The sequence below is a fragment of the Montipora foliosa genome, chromosome 11 (genome assembly GCF_036669935.1).
Source record: "Montipora foliosa isolate CH-2021 chromosome 11, ASM3666993v2, whole genome shotgun sequence".
Taxonomy (NCBI): domain Eukaryota; kingdom Metazoa; phylum Cnidaria; class Anthozoa; order Scleractinia; family Acroporidae; genus Montipora; species Montipora foliosa.
Genome location: NC_090879.1, coordinates 48,525,357 through 48,542,856, shown reverse-complemented (window position 1 = coordinate 48,542,856; position 17,500 = coordinate 48,525,357). Strand labels below are relative to the sequence as shown.

At 40.8% G+C, this 17,500-nt stretch overlaps 1 protein-coding gene across 3 annotated transcripts in view; it reads right to left on the bottom strand.

The window, feature by feature from the left end:
- Positions 1-17,500, bottom strand: part of LOC137976380 (glutamate receptor ionotropic, kainate 2-like) — a 51,743-nt gene that overhangs the window by 21,067 nt on the left and 13,176 nt on the right. Inside the window, exons 1-6 of one of the 3 annotated variants that reach the window (XM_068823720.1) lie at positions 10,250-10,502; positions 9,786-9,932; positions 9,055-9,291; positions 8,147-8,343; positions 7,177-7,230; positions 3,865-3,999 (exon numbers count right to left, since the gene is read on the bottom strand). In XM_068823720.1, coding sequence (XP_068679821.1) covers positions 3,865-3,999; positions 7,177-7,230; positions 8,147-8,343; positions 9,055-9,291; positions 9,786-9,932; positions 10,250-10,340 — 861 coding nt within the window. In that variant the 5' untranslated portion in view covers positions 10,341-10,502. Of the gene's footprint in view, positions 1-3,864; positions 4,000-7,176; positions 7,231-8,146; positions 8,344-9,054; positions 9,292-9,785; positions 9,933-10,249; positions 10,503-17,500 lie in introns of those variants that run through there. The other 2 variants (XM_068823721.1, XM_068823722.1) reach the window with 2 other exon arrangements.

Sequence of the window (17,500 nt, the reverse complement as noted above, 5' to 3'; positions counted from 1 at the left end):
AAAGATCCCCGTTCATTTAACTAATTAAAATTACAACAATATATAAACAAAAAAAATAAGGCTAAACACAGCAAGTCGAAACAGCAAGCGATGGAATAGGCTGACAAGGCGTGGCACTTGATTTTACAGATTTAAACGTTTGAGGCCGATCGATATCAAAATAGAGACTGGTCAAGCTCATATAACAAGAATAAAGTTCCTTGTTGAATTTGCTTATGGGAATGCTACAGTCTGAGATGCGGTGGTAGAATATTCCATACACGCGGAGCTCTACAATAATAACTGCTCTGAAAAGTGACGGGTTTTAGATCTCGGTATATTTACAATTAAGCCTTTTGACGGATCTTTGCGACGCGTGGTTCTCATAGGAATATTTACAGAGATGTATGGATCGCTTGCCGTGGACTTGAAAAGATCTACAAGGTCCAAGTATTCGTGCCAGTAACACAGGGGCACAAGTCCTAATCTAAGTAGCCTGGTATGTAGCTCATATCTGTCCTGAAGGGTAGAGACAAAATCAGTTTGGTGGCCCGGCGCTGTATTCTTTCCAAGCTGTACAATAGAGTAACTGTCTGGGGGCTCCAGACTTGAGAACAGTAAGCTAGAGGTCTTCGCACAAAGGCCGAGTAGAGAGACTGACGAACCGATAGGCCTTGGGTGTCGAAGGTGCTTCGTCTTATGAAACTGAGCATTTTGCTTGCCTTGGCAGTAACAAATTGCATGTGCTGGTTCCATTTCAGGGTTGTGGTGACAAATACCCCAAGGTCTTTCTGAGACTCGGTAACCTCGACGTCAACGTTCTGAAGCTGATAAGTGGAGCTTACAATGCTTTTGTTCCCCGTGATTGACAGGACCCCATATGTGGACTTGTTTAAAACCATGCGCCATTCACTACAACAGTTGTAGATGTGATCAAGGTCACATTGCAGCGATGCGCAGTCATCGGGAGACCTGATTTCACGATAGCACGATAGCAGGGTCACTAACGACGCGGTGGCTTCGTGAGGTGGCTTCATTAGGCAGATCGTTTACAAACACAAGAAACAGGAGGTGCCCTAGGGAGAAGTTGGGAAACAGTAGACTTCCCTTTCAGGAAACCAAACTGCAGTCTGTGAAGCTGACTGGAGATGTGATCAATGATTTTATTGTGAACACATCGCTCCAACACTTTGGACAAGACTGATTGCAACGATATCGGTCTGTAGTTGGAAGTCTCCTTGGTGGCTCCGCCCTTTTGTATTGGGATGATGTCAGATAATTTTCACGCAGACGGGAGATCCCCAAGGCTAAGAGACTTATTGAACAAAGCACACAGGGATCCACAAAAACGCGGCGCGCAAATCTTTAGTAGCCTGGCTGGAATTTCATCAGGACCAGTCGCTTTGTTTACATCCAGAGACAAACGAGCGTCGCGCACATCAGAGGGAGACAAAAACATCTCACTGATCTCACTGGTGTAGCATTTTCCGTCAGACAATGCCTGCCGCGCCTGGTAAGCCTCATCATTTAGCGGGCGCTGAAACTCTGAGTAAAAGTACTTGTTTAGCAACTTCGCAATATCGACAGGATTATCAGCTGCGACACAAGGTTCACCCTCCCGAGTCCAAACCATCTTATTTGGAATGCTGGAACTTCCTGAGACTGACCTGAATGCCAACCAGAACGTTTTGGAACTTGTTTTTGCTCAATCCGCCAGCGATTGAAAAAATTCCTTGCGCTTGGAAGCTATTAGCGCTTTAAAAATTCTTCTGAGTTCGCGAAACGTTTCCCATGCTCGGTCATTGGGCTTAGATTAACTTTACGCCTTGCAGTGTCTTTCTTGTTCAGCAGGTGTTTGACCTCGCGGTCAATCCAAGGCGGTGCATTGAGCCTTTTAAATGATTTCAACGGGATGTAAGTAGAGGTCGCACTGAGGAAGGTGTCACTCCAACGTTGCCAGTCTTCATCGATGTTTTTGTTGGAGCAATCAGAAGGAGAGAGGTCAGTCAGCGCTGCGATAATCAAACACAGTTCTGTTGTCGCGCTCGGATGACTTCGTGCGCAGCTCTAGGTCGAAAAACAATAGGGAGTGATCACTGAAGATACCTATTGTTTTAGGTGACGCACAGGACACATCATGACTACCTCAGGGGAATTGGTGAAGATGAGATGCAATATATTATCATATCTGGTGGGATGCATATTCAATTGTTGCAGGAAAAAGTCAATTCCCTGAATTCTCTCGATCCTAGGCCAAACAAACGTTAGCAATGCCTAAACAAACGAAAAAGGGGACAAAGGTAACTGGGACAAATACGACGAAGAATAAGACGGGGAAGGAAGCAAGCAGCTGGGAAAGAATGGTAATAAACTGGATAGGAAACAACACAAATTGCTTTCTGGTCCATAAGATCAGTACTGTCGAATAGAGCCACAAAATTACCGCTACACAGTTGCCAGGCACATCTTCTCGTGCTGTTTATAATAGGACTCTTTGTCGCTGGCGGCAAGTTTGTCGGCCCAATCCTTGTCAAAACAATTTCCTTGTTTTCGTTTTACGGATTTCTTTGGTACAAAAGGGCAGCTCGATCGCTTTCGCTTTTTTTCTGGATGACATGGCAACAGCGCGATAATATTGTTGCGCGGTCTGGCCGTGTCGAAACAAGGATGGCATGTAACATGATAGTGGTGTATTGACAGATTGCCACAATGACTTGTCAACATTCCATTAAAGGCAATTAGTGAAGAAAACACTATTTTGTTCATAACTTCTTGCAGAAACAACACTTTCTCGATTTTTTTTAACAAGATAGGTAAGATCTATCTTGCTATCGTAAAATACTTTTTCCCCACAATGGTCACATTTGAGGTGAGATGCTACCTTAAGGTGGCTCAAACCAGTTTCAACACTTGAAAGAAACATTCTTATTAGAAGGATTGACACTACAACCCTTTACCACTTAACAGCGATGTTATCGTACCATATCTAAAACCAATTTTGCTGAAAAAGATTCGATTATTTTTGTGACGTAAAAAGTTACCGTGGCAACAGGAAAGCCCTGCAAAACACCCCATATTTTGACTTTAACTGCTCCTATCTCAAAAACGAACTCGGTGAACCCCATTTTTTATTTCTGAAATGTAATTAGCATGCTAGAGTGAAACTTTCTGCAAAGTTTTTAAAAATTCTGTGGAGCGAATCCAAAGACACCTTAAATAATTGAAAACTTGAGGTAGCTCTGAATCGATCTGAATCCGCTCCACAAAATTTTTTTAAACTCTGCATAGAGTTCCATCTTGGTCTGCTGATCACTTTTGAGCAAGAAAAAATTTGGGTTCACCGAGTTCGTTTTTCAGATACGAGCAACTAAAGCCAAAATATAGGGTGTTTTTGCAAGGCTTTCCTGTTGCCATGGTTATTGTTACGTCACAAAAATAACTGCATCTTGTTTAGCAATAATTTATGTTTCATTTGGCTCCACAATATTGCTGTTGGGTGATCAAGCGTTGTAGTGTCAATCCTTCTAATAACAAGGTCTCTTGAAAGTGTTGAAACTGGTTTGAGCCACCTTAAGGAACTTTATAACGTTTTTCATTTTTTTCAAGAGCTTTCATCAAAGCGCTTTCAAGTCTATTTCAAGTTTCACGTCAAAACCGTCTTCCAGAAAGCGAGTAATATTTCCCGCAGCAAAAGGCTTGGAAATAATGTGCTCTCGTGTCGCTCTTTTGCATTTTAATTGCATCATTTTCCTGTAGACAAATAAAAACTCTCCGCACACAAAACGTTTTCTGCGTCATGATAAAACGTCAGACGCAGTTTGAAAGCTTAGTGGAAAGAGCAGTCTTTTAGGAGAGCCGTTCTGAAGAAAAAAAACTGCTACCAACCAGTGAGTGTTCAATTCCACCGTCTCTCATGGCTCGCACTTTCAGAATCCTAGCATCCCGCTCATTGCTCAGATGAAGCCCAAGTCCCACCATCCCAAGAATCGCTGGATTCGACTTATTAGGTCCTGCAAGTTCCTTTTGACAGAAAGCAGAGGAAAAGTCTCTTACAACTGAAATCACGGTGCACCAAAAATAAATGCAAGAGTATATACAAGTGTGTACCATCCCATTTCATAAACAACAAAACAGGGAAATCAATTTGGGCATTTTTTCACACTTGGTTGGAAGCAAGAAGGTGGAGGTAGTTTGAAAGCTGGGCCACAGACTTCCTCTCCTTCTCCTTATAAAAACGAATTAAACAGAAAAGATACTTCACACATACAGAACTTACTCTTCAGCTGTTTTTTCCATTCATTTCCGCGTAAATTTGTAAAGTTCGTTACGAGCGTAACAAAATATTCTTGTTTGTAAGAACACCAGATTTTTCTTCTCCCCAGGGAAGGACGAATTTGCCGGTACAGTTGATTTGTTGGGACACTGGTTTTGGTATCAAACATATGCTTTATGCATTAGGACAAATTTGTATTGGGAAAACGTCCTCCGTTACCACGTATTTCTTAAAATAAAATATGAAATCAAATGATGATTTTAGATTTTCAGGTCCATTAAGTGAGTTCCCTCCGGAAAGTTCAATTTGTTATTTTATAGGTACTGAGATTTATCCATGAAAATCATGGTGAATAAAATTCGTACTGATTTTAATTGTAGCCAATCAGGAGCACGAATGTCAAAATTTCACTGTGAAAAATTATCTTTCGTCCAATCAGCAACGCGAACGACGAAATTTCACTAGTGATGAATGAACGTATCGAATGGAACGTCATCTGACAGCCGTTGAACAAAAACCGCGCGCTTTGAAAAATGGCCGAGGGAAGGTTTGCTTCTGTTTGCTCAGTTGAGGAATTCATTTTAGAACAAGAAAACAGAAATCCGGCTCAAAAAACTGAAGGAGATGAACGATTGCTTGAACGACTTTTGAAAACGAAGGTCGTAGACAGGAAAATGGAAGTTATTCCAGCGGTTGAGCTGAATGAATACTGAATACATCAACCAATTTATCATCTCCGTCCGCACTAAAGACGGCAATGAATACGAGCGGACTTTCCTTCGAAGTTTCGTGGCTAATTTGGAGCGACAACTGAAGAAAAAGGGCTATTCCGCAAGCATATTGGTATTTGACAAAACCAGAGAGGTTCTTTATTCCAAACAAAAACAACTAGAGAAGCAAGGAAAGGGAAATAAACCCAAAGGGCCGGTAGCTTTGACAAGCGACGAATTAAAAACACTCTTCCCTTTGGACTACTTTGGAATAAATTGTCGGTTGGGCGATTTTAAACCATTGTTTGTTGCTTTCATCGCCCCACTCCATTTGTGCGAAATAAATTTGTCTATCAAACATTACCACGAAAAAAACCTCAGTACCTATGAAATAAACACATTACAGCATGGAAAAGGCTTTGTACGATTTTTATTCACTCGTTTCGTATCAGAAAACTCACTCGTTCGCTGCGCTCAATCGCTCGTGTTTTGATAGAGGGGGGATATTAGGGTGGGGTGGGAATACCCAATACCGCAATACCGCAAGAAAAATTGGCAAATACCGAAATACCGTGTCGAAAATCGACGAAATACCCGTACCGCATTTAGACCCTTTATAATTGGTCACACTTACTTTATTGCAAGCAGGTATACATATGTCCCTGTATTTTAGTTGTTTTGGTAGTTTGACGGTGAAGTTATTCTCAACTTGTTTGCTATTTTTCACGAAAGGAAAATTGCATTCTTTGAACCTTCTGGTAGGCGAATGCAAAATAAAAAGCATGGAGTAAAGTGTGAGGTCTTATAATGAATAAAAATCCTCTTACCTTAAACCAGTTTCCTAGTTTTCCGTTCTGTTTCAGTACAATAAACGATTACTGAAACGAATAACTCTTCCAAATCCAGATCGTGTAGTAAGGAGGAAGTTTGCTGAGCTTCGGATTTGCAAATACCGAGCTTCCCCTTGAAGCATTGGCGCACTTTCGTCAGCAGTTTCCTCAATGTCCTCGTCACTACTACCTTGAGGACCTTGAGAATTTTCCAAGGATGGCACAACAAAAGCAACCGTAAAATCGTAAATTACGTTAATTTCGTGCAAAAATGTCTTCTTTTTTGTGAAACGTGAAAGGCCGATTTTATTTCCTGCGAATTGTGAAAGGACCAATTTATTTCCGTTAACCCCCCTTTACGACCTTTCCTGGCCACCCTCGACAAAGTCAGCGCACGCAAAACCATTATGGACACTATAAGCCATTTTGAGCTTGTTATTGATTGTTATACAGGAAGTCGCCCCAACAGCAATAAACTCCCATATATTTTACCTTGCGTGCGCGAAAACAAAAAGAACCTCCCACGCGCTCGGCTAGTACGAGTTTTCATAATTACATGTGGGACTATTCTGAGACTTGTGAGGTTAATATGTCTAGGGTAGTCAAGCTGTCGTACACGCTGCATAACAAGTCAAACAAACTTACCAAATCCTCTCTCTCAACTTCACAAGGCGTTTTCGCCGTTCTCAACAGCGCTTCGAAACTTATTCTCCTTCCGATACTGTTCGCCCCCCTTGCCTTCTTCATAAAAACAAGCCACACAGTCAATAATGACCTCGTCAACCGGAGCAGCCTCAGCCATTCCGTAAAACGGAGAGGACCTCGAAGACCTCGAATTACCGGTTTACCGATCGAAAAGTCGGGTCAGTTAACTCAAAGGAAACGGCTCATTTTCATTGGATGCAAATACAATCACATTGTAGATTAACTGTCAGAAATTGTGTAATCAGTTTACCATTATGTCAAAACCTTCCATTATATACTTTATAGCTTTACAGCTTACTTCTTGACCTTTATAGCTTACTGAACGTTACTGTGTTTTGTTTTGCATACTGTTCTGACCTGTATGAGGTCTATGAGACAGAAGACTGAGGGCAAATGAACCGTACCGCAATACCGTGAAGAGCCTTCTTTTACCGAATACCGTCAGCCAAAATGATGAAAAATCGCATACCGCCAGGCTAGATGATACCGCGATACCGCACGTAAAATTTTAAATTACCGAAATACCGCATGAAAAAATGAAAAAAAAAGCTGAATACCGCAATACCGTAAACCCCAATGTCCCCCTCCTGATACTACTAAACTCGTGAATAAAAATCGTACGCGCGCATTTTTCATGAAGTAATCTCTATTTTCCAAATGATTACACTGTCTCAATTACCAATTCACTGGTTATCCATCGGTAGTTGTTGTCATTGATTCCAACATACAGTGCCTGTAAAATCAAGATGGTGATAAAAATATCAAAGGTAAATCCAATTCAGTAAGCGAGAACGTATCAGTGGGCCATAAATATAGTTAACGTTAGTTGTTTGTGTGTCAAAAACCCGAACGAGCGAGGTACCTCGCTCGTTCGGGTTTTTGACACAAACAACGAGTGAATACAACCCCATACAAAGCACTTTCTATGTCGTGAGCTGTTTATTACACATAAGACGAGAATTTTCATTGAAATAGTTTTCTGAAAGCAAATTAGAAACAAAAACTCACTAACAATAGAACCAAATGGAAATTTAATTTAATTCAATAGCAAAGTACGATTTGCACGAGATGCACGAGTGATCCGCTTGGAAAGGCCTTCACGCTATCGTTGATTGGTTATACTTCCACACGTGAAAGAGCTGTACGCCATTCTGATTGGCTGTATAGGCTTTTTTCATATAGATTTGTACAAATAACCTTTATGGAATGAAATTCTCATTTTATGTTTAATAATACTTTTACCAGTAGGTGTTGGATTAGGGTGCACGGCTACAGTGTACAAAGGCACCATAGGCTTCGTCTGCGTGAGGTGTTTATAACCCTTTTCGTGGTCTTAACCGGCTTTCGGAACACACCTGACTTCCCTTTAGTTGATTCAAGAATTATGAAGTCATCTTATTTTAAATAAACCAATTGAAAACTATAAGTCAGGTGTTAAAAGAAATACATTTTTCCAAAAGCAATTTTCTAGCATTCGCTCTTCTACAGCTGAATTTCTTCCAAGTATCATAGTAGTGCGCTGATTGCAAATTAAACTGTTTCGAAGAGAATAATCACAACAAAGGCGCCTATTTCGATCGAACCTTCCATCCCGATCATGGACAAGTAAAAAATTAACACTGTTTGCGATGGTCATTGTTTACGTTTACCTCATTCATAATCGTAACCAAGTCCCTTTCATCACAAAACAAAATGATGTCCTTTATGAGTGACTTGCGCAAAAACGTCAATGACTTGCCCAACTCTCCCCTATCGTGCACCGCAAGTTCCGGTATCATATGAATATCAAACCGCGGCCATCGGCGAGCTTTTGCATAGAAATGGGACGCTTGTTTTACTCTTGAAGCTGTAAATCATTAAGACTACAAATGTTACTGACATCTTTTGCTACCCTTTAACAGTTTTTGATGATTGTTATGTCAATCTGTTTGAACCCATTCATCGGCCCTGAAAGATTTTTCAAATGGAAAGAATCAAATTATTTATGTAAAGATTTTGAATTTCGTGCTATTTGGGTTATTTTCACGTTTAGAAATTAATACCCCTTTACTTTAACGAATATAATATTACATTACACTTGCATTACATATAAGCAATGTTGCAATTTTCTCTAAGTGTCTAATAAATGTTCGTTGCGAAGAAAGTGAACCAAGAAAATTTTTCCATTGCTTAATTTTTGTGGGGAAAATGAGAGATAGGGTAGTGGGATGAGGTTTTCTGGAGATAACGTTTTCTCCGAGTACAGAAAAAGTAAGTTCTCTGGAGGAAAAAAGTTTTGTCTCTCCAAGACAAAAAGGGAAAGGCAAAGGCAAGGTCAAGGGCCAAGTCCCTGAGTCACTGGTGCTCACACAGCCGGAGCTTAACCCGGTTTCTGCAGCATGAAGCAACTGAGACAATTGCTGATTGAAGCAAAATATAGAAGAGGGTAGCTTGAAGCCTCGCCTAACTTTCCTTGAAATAGAGCCGGATTTTTGTATAACAAAAAACTCGGAAGTCAAATATGTTCTCCTAAGAACAAGAATTACGATAAATATTAGCAGGGTTCGTACAATCTTACCATCGTATACAACGGCTACTTTCGAAAATGAAAAGGAGTCCATGACATCAAACAGAGCCTGATTAACGACTTGATAAGACGGTCTGATAGACGAGACAAACATACGCGGGGTGGTGTCTTGAATAGGGTCCACGGTCACCATGGGAACACGAAGCAGGGTGCTGAGATCTGAGGACTTCTTATCCCCACAGGAGAGGTCAATGATGGATACAGCATTGGACAAGACCGACAACACTTCTACGAGAAAAGGAGTTTGATAACAAGTTGCAAGTGAAAACATTAGACAGTTGTCAACGAAAAGAAACTTGGAATTGCAATTCACAAGTAACTTTCACAAATGCGTGGTTCACAGATGGGAACCAACGACAAAGACCTATGGAAAACTCTTTGTGCGGTAGGGTCGTACCTCTTGTTGAACACTATATTCCATTGGTCGTCTAGTGCCGTACTTCCTATTGTTTTCTGTGCTAAATCCATTGTTCCTTCTATTGGTTTTTTTGGCCAATCCTGAAGACCTTTTAGTGAGGTACAACACGACCCGTTTTATGGTGACATGCGATTGTTAAAAAAAAAGTGTAAAAAAAATTGTTCCTATTTTTCAGGTGCAAGGTCGCAAGATGGCAACTGTACGCCTTAATCACAGTGCTATTACAGTTTTGCGCTTTTCGTCAAGTTATTTTCCTATTCACAACCTGCTTGATTCGTTACTTCTACAAGAAAAGGCTCCTTACCGTTAGAAAGAAGGTCTTTCCCATCAACCATGACAGGTGTTACTGTGAACTTATGGCCTGGAAGATTCGTCTTGTGGGAAAAGTTGTAATCAATTACGTACTTTAGGAGATGAAGAAGGCTTTCAGTGTTTTTGTTGTACAGAGCTCCTGTTTTGTTCAGTTATATAACAACAAAAAGGATAAAACTATTTATTTCAGTGGTTTGGGTGAAAATAGAGGAGAATGAGAACACTGAGTCAATAAGTTATTCCATCACAAACCAGCCTCTAGTTAGTTGTCCCACCCTTCATAAACATATTATCGATCATTTATGACTTTATATTACACGACTTGTAATCGACAAACGAAAACAATATATCTCAGAAAAAAAGGGAAGGAAAAGGAAAGCTCTTGGATACATTGTAGTCTGTCAAGATCTTTTGAGAAATCCAAGCTCGCTTGCAATCATTAGGTCTGCAACATACCTATCTTCACATGAATGCTCTCCTCCAGCGCAAAAGTTGGACATGATGAAAAGAAAAAAAGAAAGAGGGCAAGAAGAGAGGAAGACCCCATCCAGCGTCAGAATGTAGAGTAACGATTACTAAAACTTCCAAGATGCCAAAGCCTGCGTTTTTAGTTTTCACATGGCTTGAAACAAACGTGAAAGCCTAGATTCTTTCGAAACTTTTGATGTTTCAAAAACAATACTGCGTGGATGTTTTCAAGTGGTGTCTGCATTCTATAAAAGTTTGATCGTAGCATAAATAATTGACTTCAGTTTGCATCTCGAAACACAGAGCTCAAATGAATAATTGAGGCAACTGTGACCGTGGCACGTCAATTTGAAAGAGGCGGGTAAAGTTGAACGAAAGATGTAAAATGTTATAAGTTTAGGAAGAATGTACTCAATTTGACCTAACGTAAGTTTAGGATTTTTTCAGTATCAAAACTATAAATATATCTTTTTCACACTAGCCTGGATAAATCCAAGTAAGGCGTTTTTCGCCATACCCTCTCGATATCAGCACAAGTGTGTGTAGCAACAAACCTTATTGACGAGTGATATTATCTGGGCCCACAACTTTCATATTTGCATCCGTTTTCTGGTAAGTTTTTAATAAGACATGACCTCTCTCGCAACGCCTTTTACTAAGCTTTCTACGAATGCGTTGTATCGGCTGAGTGAATGTTTCGCGATTTCCATAGTCCAAATTTGTCGCGCAATCACAATCCTTAATAAATTTGATAACGGATTATGCACTGTTTTGAAGCGTCTATGTTTAGTTCACATACATCTGCTTGACTAACCAATTTTGAGGTCAGTGAAGGCGATTATGGTTAACGAGACTGACCACCCTCACTTTTTGACCCTTTCGTAGTTTCTCGTGTGTTTCGCTAACTCCAATCGGGAGAAAGAAACAAACTGTCAAAACAAATTTGTGCCATAATAATCACAATCTTAATTACTTAATTGACCGCTCCCATTAGGGATTTTCAGAGCTAATGGAGAAATTGAGTATCCGGCGCGCATGCTCTTATTCTTCGACAATTTTAACGTGAGCAAGATCTTTAAGTGCTGGTATGATCAAAAATCAATTCCTTTTTTTCTTCAGATTTTGAAAGTATTTGCTTGACACCTGTTTGTTTGTTTGCTTGTTCTTTTGTTTGTTTGTTTGTTTGTTTTATCTTTATTTAAAGAGGGAGACGTAATAACCTGTTACAGTTTTCTAACTTACGGCTCTCTCCCAGCATTTCACTCTCCCAACCATGATACACCACAGAAGACAGACCACAACACCGGGAACTACATGCCCTACACCTGACTGACCAGTTTGACCTCAGAGGGTTGGATTTAGGGAAAAGTGACGTCATGTACTCACGAGCTTAAAATTTCAGCGAGTAAATGCAAATTACTATTTACGCAAAATACGAGTTTAAAAGTCTGAAAGCCCGAGACTCACTGGAAACTCCCCGTTCCAAGGGTCTCTCTTCTCTGCCTCCATTGTCGTTGATAAAAGACCCCGGTTCACGCTAGTCACGTGGCACTCGTCGACAAACATTTTCCCACTAGGGTAGTGTTTTCGTTATATTTTGATTCCGCAAACCGCAACCGGACGAAAGAATATTCGTTTAACAAGGCATTTTTTGAATACGTAATCTTCATCTTACGATGTTAAGTATCAAACAAGGTCAAAAGACCTGATGTTATATTCCCACAGGAGATGAATTCCCACAAAAGCGGTCAAACTAAAAGCAAGAGGTTTTGTGATCGACAAGACAACTTCAATGTTCAGCGGCGATTGACGTTCACTTTTAAAAAAATTGATTTCGTTAGTAGCCAAATTTGCTTCTACAGAACAAACACTAACATAAATGAATACACCAAACACTACGTTTGCTTGATAAAAATGTCTCTTTTATTTTACCGCGGCTAAAAAAAATACACGCTATTAAAGCGCTGTGCAGTGGTAAAAAAAAGTATCTTAACGAAATCGACAATTCACACGAAGTTGCTGAAATATAAATATCGTAAATCAAAACTGTCGACTCGCTGTACAAGATTGCTACTTTAGCAATCACGTTGTTTAAATTCGAAAGAAAAACGAAAATCAAAGAACAAAATAAAATACCTGCACATGCTAATACAGTTTGATTTGATGGATTTGAGGTCGATATGTGACATGAGAACTCAAATAACAGCACACCGGCTGATCGCTGAACATGTTTGTTTCCCATGGATAAAACGTTTCGCTTGTTTTCTTGCACGACAAAATCTTCTTTTCTTTAAAATTGTCGCAAACGATGAGCATTTTTCGCTGATCCGGACCTTCACTCGGGTGAAAACTTGAATAACGCGAGGATATTTTCTGTGGCGTCCAATCGATTTGACCACAACTTTTTTCCTTTCACGTCGAATTCCATATGTGTAGTACATAAAATACTGCCGTCAAACGTTTTGTGAATGGTTATCTGGCCACAAAATCAATTGCGTGCTGATTCCCTTCTTTGCAATGTCGACAAGGCCTACATTGCCACCCATCTCCTAACAAACATTTGATCAGTGACCTCCCAGATTCTGGGAGACACGTGACCAGCGTGAACCCGGGTTTTTTCTCAACGACAAGGGAGGGAGAGAAGAGAGACCCTGGGAACGAGGTTGACCCCCATGCCGCATATAAATTCAGTCCGGCGCGTACACACGCATTGCGTTCTTAAATTAGTGAGTCTTTGAAGTCATTTTGTCCTCGATCCAGCTCAGCAAAATTTGAAAGTTAGTAACGGCGAACTATTAAATAGAAGATTTCAGTAAAAATAAAGAGACGTCTTTTTGAAATTAAGGCTAAAAACCTGGGTCACTTACTGTTTAGTAAGCAAAGGTTTGAAATCCAAAAAAAAAGAAGAATTGAGTTTTTTGGTCATACAGTCGAAGCTCTCGTAAGCGACCACCTCGGGAATTCGAAAAAGTGATCGTAACTGGAGCTGGTCGCTTACGAGAATGGGCTGTCGTAAGCGACCACGCCCTAAAACAATAGAGGCTGGTCGCTTACGAGAGCTTTTAGCATAAAGGTTTGGATATGAAAATGAGTTATTAATAGTGTTGTATAGTATAGTATTGTAGATAATATTTAGTTATTGCCTGTCATAGAATGGGTTTGCGAAGGTATAATTCACGCATCCACAGGGATTAAAAACTTCAAATTTCTTATTAAGATGACAATGCGTAGCACAGCAACTGCCAAAAAGTGCTAACGCACCGCTACAGCGCTAAGGCGCAATTATGACATCACATATCAGTTCTCTATAAAAAAAAGTAAAACAGTAACGGTTCAGACAACAGTATTTTGAGTCTCTAATCTAAGTCTTTTAAGACTTAATAAAGAAGTTTTTGATTGATGATTGTTTCAATGAGTGGAGCTGTGAAGCCACAAAGACATCTTTAACGCGTGCAACGGCTTTGCACAGTTCTTCGTTGCCCTGCCAATCAGAAAACTCCGCTAACTTATTAATAATACCGAGAGCTTCCTTGACAGAATTGACCTCTGGAGTCCTCAAAGGAAGATCAAAATCATCGCTAGCTTCGTCGTCATCACTCTCCTCAACAATCTCTTCTACAATTTCAGAACGCAAATTCTCTCTCCAGTTTGGCGGCTCACAAACAAAGGAAAGGTGGTCGTGACCGGAAAGCGAGAAAATCGCGCGGCTGGCTATGGCTTGGAAATACCGTGCACCTACATATTTTCTCGGGACAAAAATATGTCAATACCTTGGATGAAGTCGAAACTTGAAAGTCTCAGCTATGACGTTTTATAATCATTTTATTGTCTAAAACTGACCGCAGTTTATGAAACACTTAGATCATAAATGAACCACTCATCTGCTCCACTAAGCCGGAAATCATCTTGAACTTTCAATTGAGATCTTCAAGAACGAAACATTAGCGCAATAGTGTATGTCATGCATTAGGGTTACTGTTAATATGATCTAGAACTGTAATCTTATTAAAGATGAATTTTCCGCTGGTATTCCAGTAATTGGTTATGCTCCAATATCTTCGCGCCTCCTGTCTCACCTACTCACTTGTTCTTATTATGCATAACTTTTGATTGGTTAGTCCCTGGTATTTATAACCATTGTGACCGTTGAATATTCACTCACGCTAGCGATCCACGCAGTTTATACTTCAGCATTTATCCCACCCACCCGCCCAGCTTACTGCAGTCGTTGTTATTTTTATTTACAGGCCGTAGGGATGCTTGTTATGAAGGGTTCCGCTGTTTCAAATGTGGAAAATACGGTCATTGGGCCAAAGACTGCCGTTCTGCCTTCTGGCCAGGAGGTCACAGTTACCAGTCCTACAATCACAACTCCTTACCAGTACCTTCCTACAACAAGCCAACAGGAATTCAATCAAGCCAGCCAGCTATCAAGTATTGAGGAAGACTTAGCGCAGGTAGAAGAAATTGCAGAAAAATTCGAAGTGGACAGTGGGCTATCTTTAAGCGTGAAGGGTAATCTGAGAGCTAACATCGAGTTTTGGAAATCTATTGGTGCGCCTAATTTTATCTTATCGCTAATTGAAAACGGTTATAAATTACCTTTTGCTAGTTCGCCCGAACCCGTGAAGCTCAGGAATAATAAGTCTGCTAGATTCCATGCCGATTTTGTGGACCAAGCTATCCATGAGCTTGTTCTCTCTGGGCGTGTCTGCGTAGTTGCTAAGAAACCCTTGGTAGTTAACCCCTTATCTGTGTCAGTACAGCCATGCGGTAAAAAACGACTAATTCTGGACTTACGCCACGTAAATAAGTGTTTACTTAAACAAAGAGTGAAATTCGAGGATTGGAAGGTTGCTCTTTCCTAGTTTACAAAGGGGTCTTATATGTTTTCCTTCGATTTAAAAAGCGGTTATCACCACGTTGAAATTTCCAAACACCAAACTTACCTTGGGTTTTCGTGGGAGATCGCAGATTCTAGGGATGGAATATTTTATGTATTTACCGTTCTTCCTTTCGGTTTATCCACTGCCCCTTATGTCTTTACTAAGCTCTTGAAACCTTTGGTAAAACGCTGGAGATTACAGGGTATCTGTATAGCCATCTTTCTAGATGATGGTTGGGGCATAGTCCAAGATAAACAAGACTGTCACGCTACTGCCCGAGCTGTTAGAAACGACTTGAGCAGTGCAGGGTTTATACCTAACGATGAGAAGTCGGTATGGGAGCCCACGCAGGTTTTAGACTGGTTAGGCTTGACTTGGAATTCGATCCTGGGCACTTTAAAAATTGTAGATAGAAGGATTACGAAGATTTTAAAAACCATTGACCATATTATCAACTCAAACTTTAAGGTTTCGGCGAGAAGTTTGGCTTCTTTTACAGGTCAAATTATTTCAACGGGTCCTGTCGTTGGTAATATTGGTATAATTATGACAAGACATTGTGTCATGTCCACCTTGTGTAATGACCGTTGGGATACGGAGTTTTACCTTGACGATTACTGTCAGGAGGAATTGTATTTTTGGAAAACAAATCTTAGCAATATTAACAACAGACATTGTTTCGCATATACCTGCTCTAGTTCATTTGTTTATTCTGACGCCAGTGCTACGGGTTGTGGTTCTGTTATTGGCTTCAATAACGAGTACGTGTGCCATAGAATGTGGACGGATTCGGAGAGTCTACAGAGCTCCACGTGGAGGGAGTTATGTGCGATAGAATTTTCTTTGCGTTCGTTTGCCCCAGTCCTTAAAGGATCACATGTCAAGTGGTTTACCGATAGTCAAGCTGCTGCCAGAATCGTTGAAGTAGGTAGCATGAAGATGGACTTGCACAAAATTGCCAGAAGAATTTTCGATATTTGTGTTCAGTCAGGGATTTACCTGGACATACAGTGGATTCCCCGCACTTTAAATCAACAGGCTGATTACATTAGTCGAGACGTCGATGATTGGCAGACTACCAGTGATTTGTTTTCGTCCCTAAATGAGCGCTGGGGGCCGCATTCCGTAGATTGTTTTGCTAATTATTATAATCATAAGCTACCCCGATTCTTTTCTAGGTTTTGGAATCCCAACACGGCGGGTATCGACTTCTTTATTCAGCCACTTCGAGGAGAGAACTGTTGGGTGGTCCCGCCCGTTTCTATCGTTTCTAGAGTTCTTCATTATATGAAGTCTCAAAACGCTGTGGGTACCGTTGTTCTCCCCTTTTGGCCTTCGGCTCATTATTGGCCTCTACTGACAAGTAAATATCTCAAGTATATATCAGCTTATAGCATGCATATCGGGAACCAATCCTTAACTCATGATAGGAATCTCAATTCCCTTTTAGGATCAAAGGACTTTAAGGGGCATGTCATTGCTCTAAGGATGAAGTTTCTTGACTAGAATTATTGCTCGTGACACCTGGGGGTGGCGGCACCTTCCAGCTTGTCTGCTATGATTAGTTTCTAGCGTTTGCTTGGGTTTTTGGCTGTTTCTGCTGGCTGCACCAGTGACGTTGCATTTTATTGGCACTGGCAATCTTAGATCAAGGGTGACTGCACCCGTTTGGAATGTGAGAATAATCAGTTCTGACTTTGTAGGCACTGGCCTTATTGGGGGATGGCACTGATTATTGGTACAGCTGCTTGTACGGGTGACCTGGCACCCGCCCGGTATAATTAGTTTTTCTGGAATTATGAATTGCATGGGTTTTACCCCGCTTTACGAGCAGTCGTGAGCTTCAGGAGCAGTCGTGGCTCAGTTGGCTAGTGCGCGGCTTTCGGAGCGAGAGGTCCCCGGTTCGATCCTCGGTGACTTCAACGTCTGTTTCGACTTTCCTCTGATCCGTGTAGCTAATCCCCTTAAAACGGAGCACTGACAGAGGGAGGGGGGTAAAGGGCGCACCGTCGGCTTCCATTGATACCAGCCTCGTAGCTGAAGGAACTACCGACGTTAAATAAAGTTACTTTACCTTTTACCTTTACTTCGGAGTGTTCTTATTTGTAATTTCAGATACTTAGTTCAAACGGAGCTTGGGAACCTTTCCTGTTTTCGTCTTCAAATTTTCGCCAAATCGTGAGTGTGATGTTACAGTCCCGGGCGAACTCTACAACTAAAGCCTACCTTAGGGTCATCAAAAGGTTTTTAAAGTGGTGTAGGAGTAGGGAATTAAGTGTTCGATTGCCTTTTCCCGTAAGCACAGTATCGCTTTATTTATTTGAAAACCATCAATCTTGTGCTTCAAGCGCGT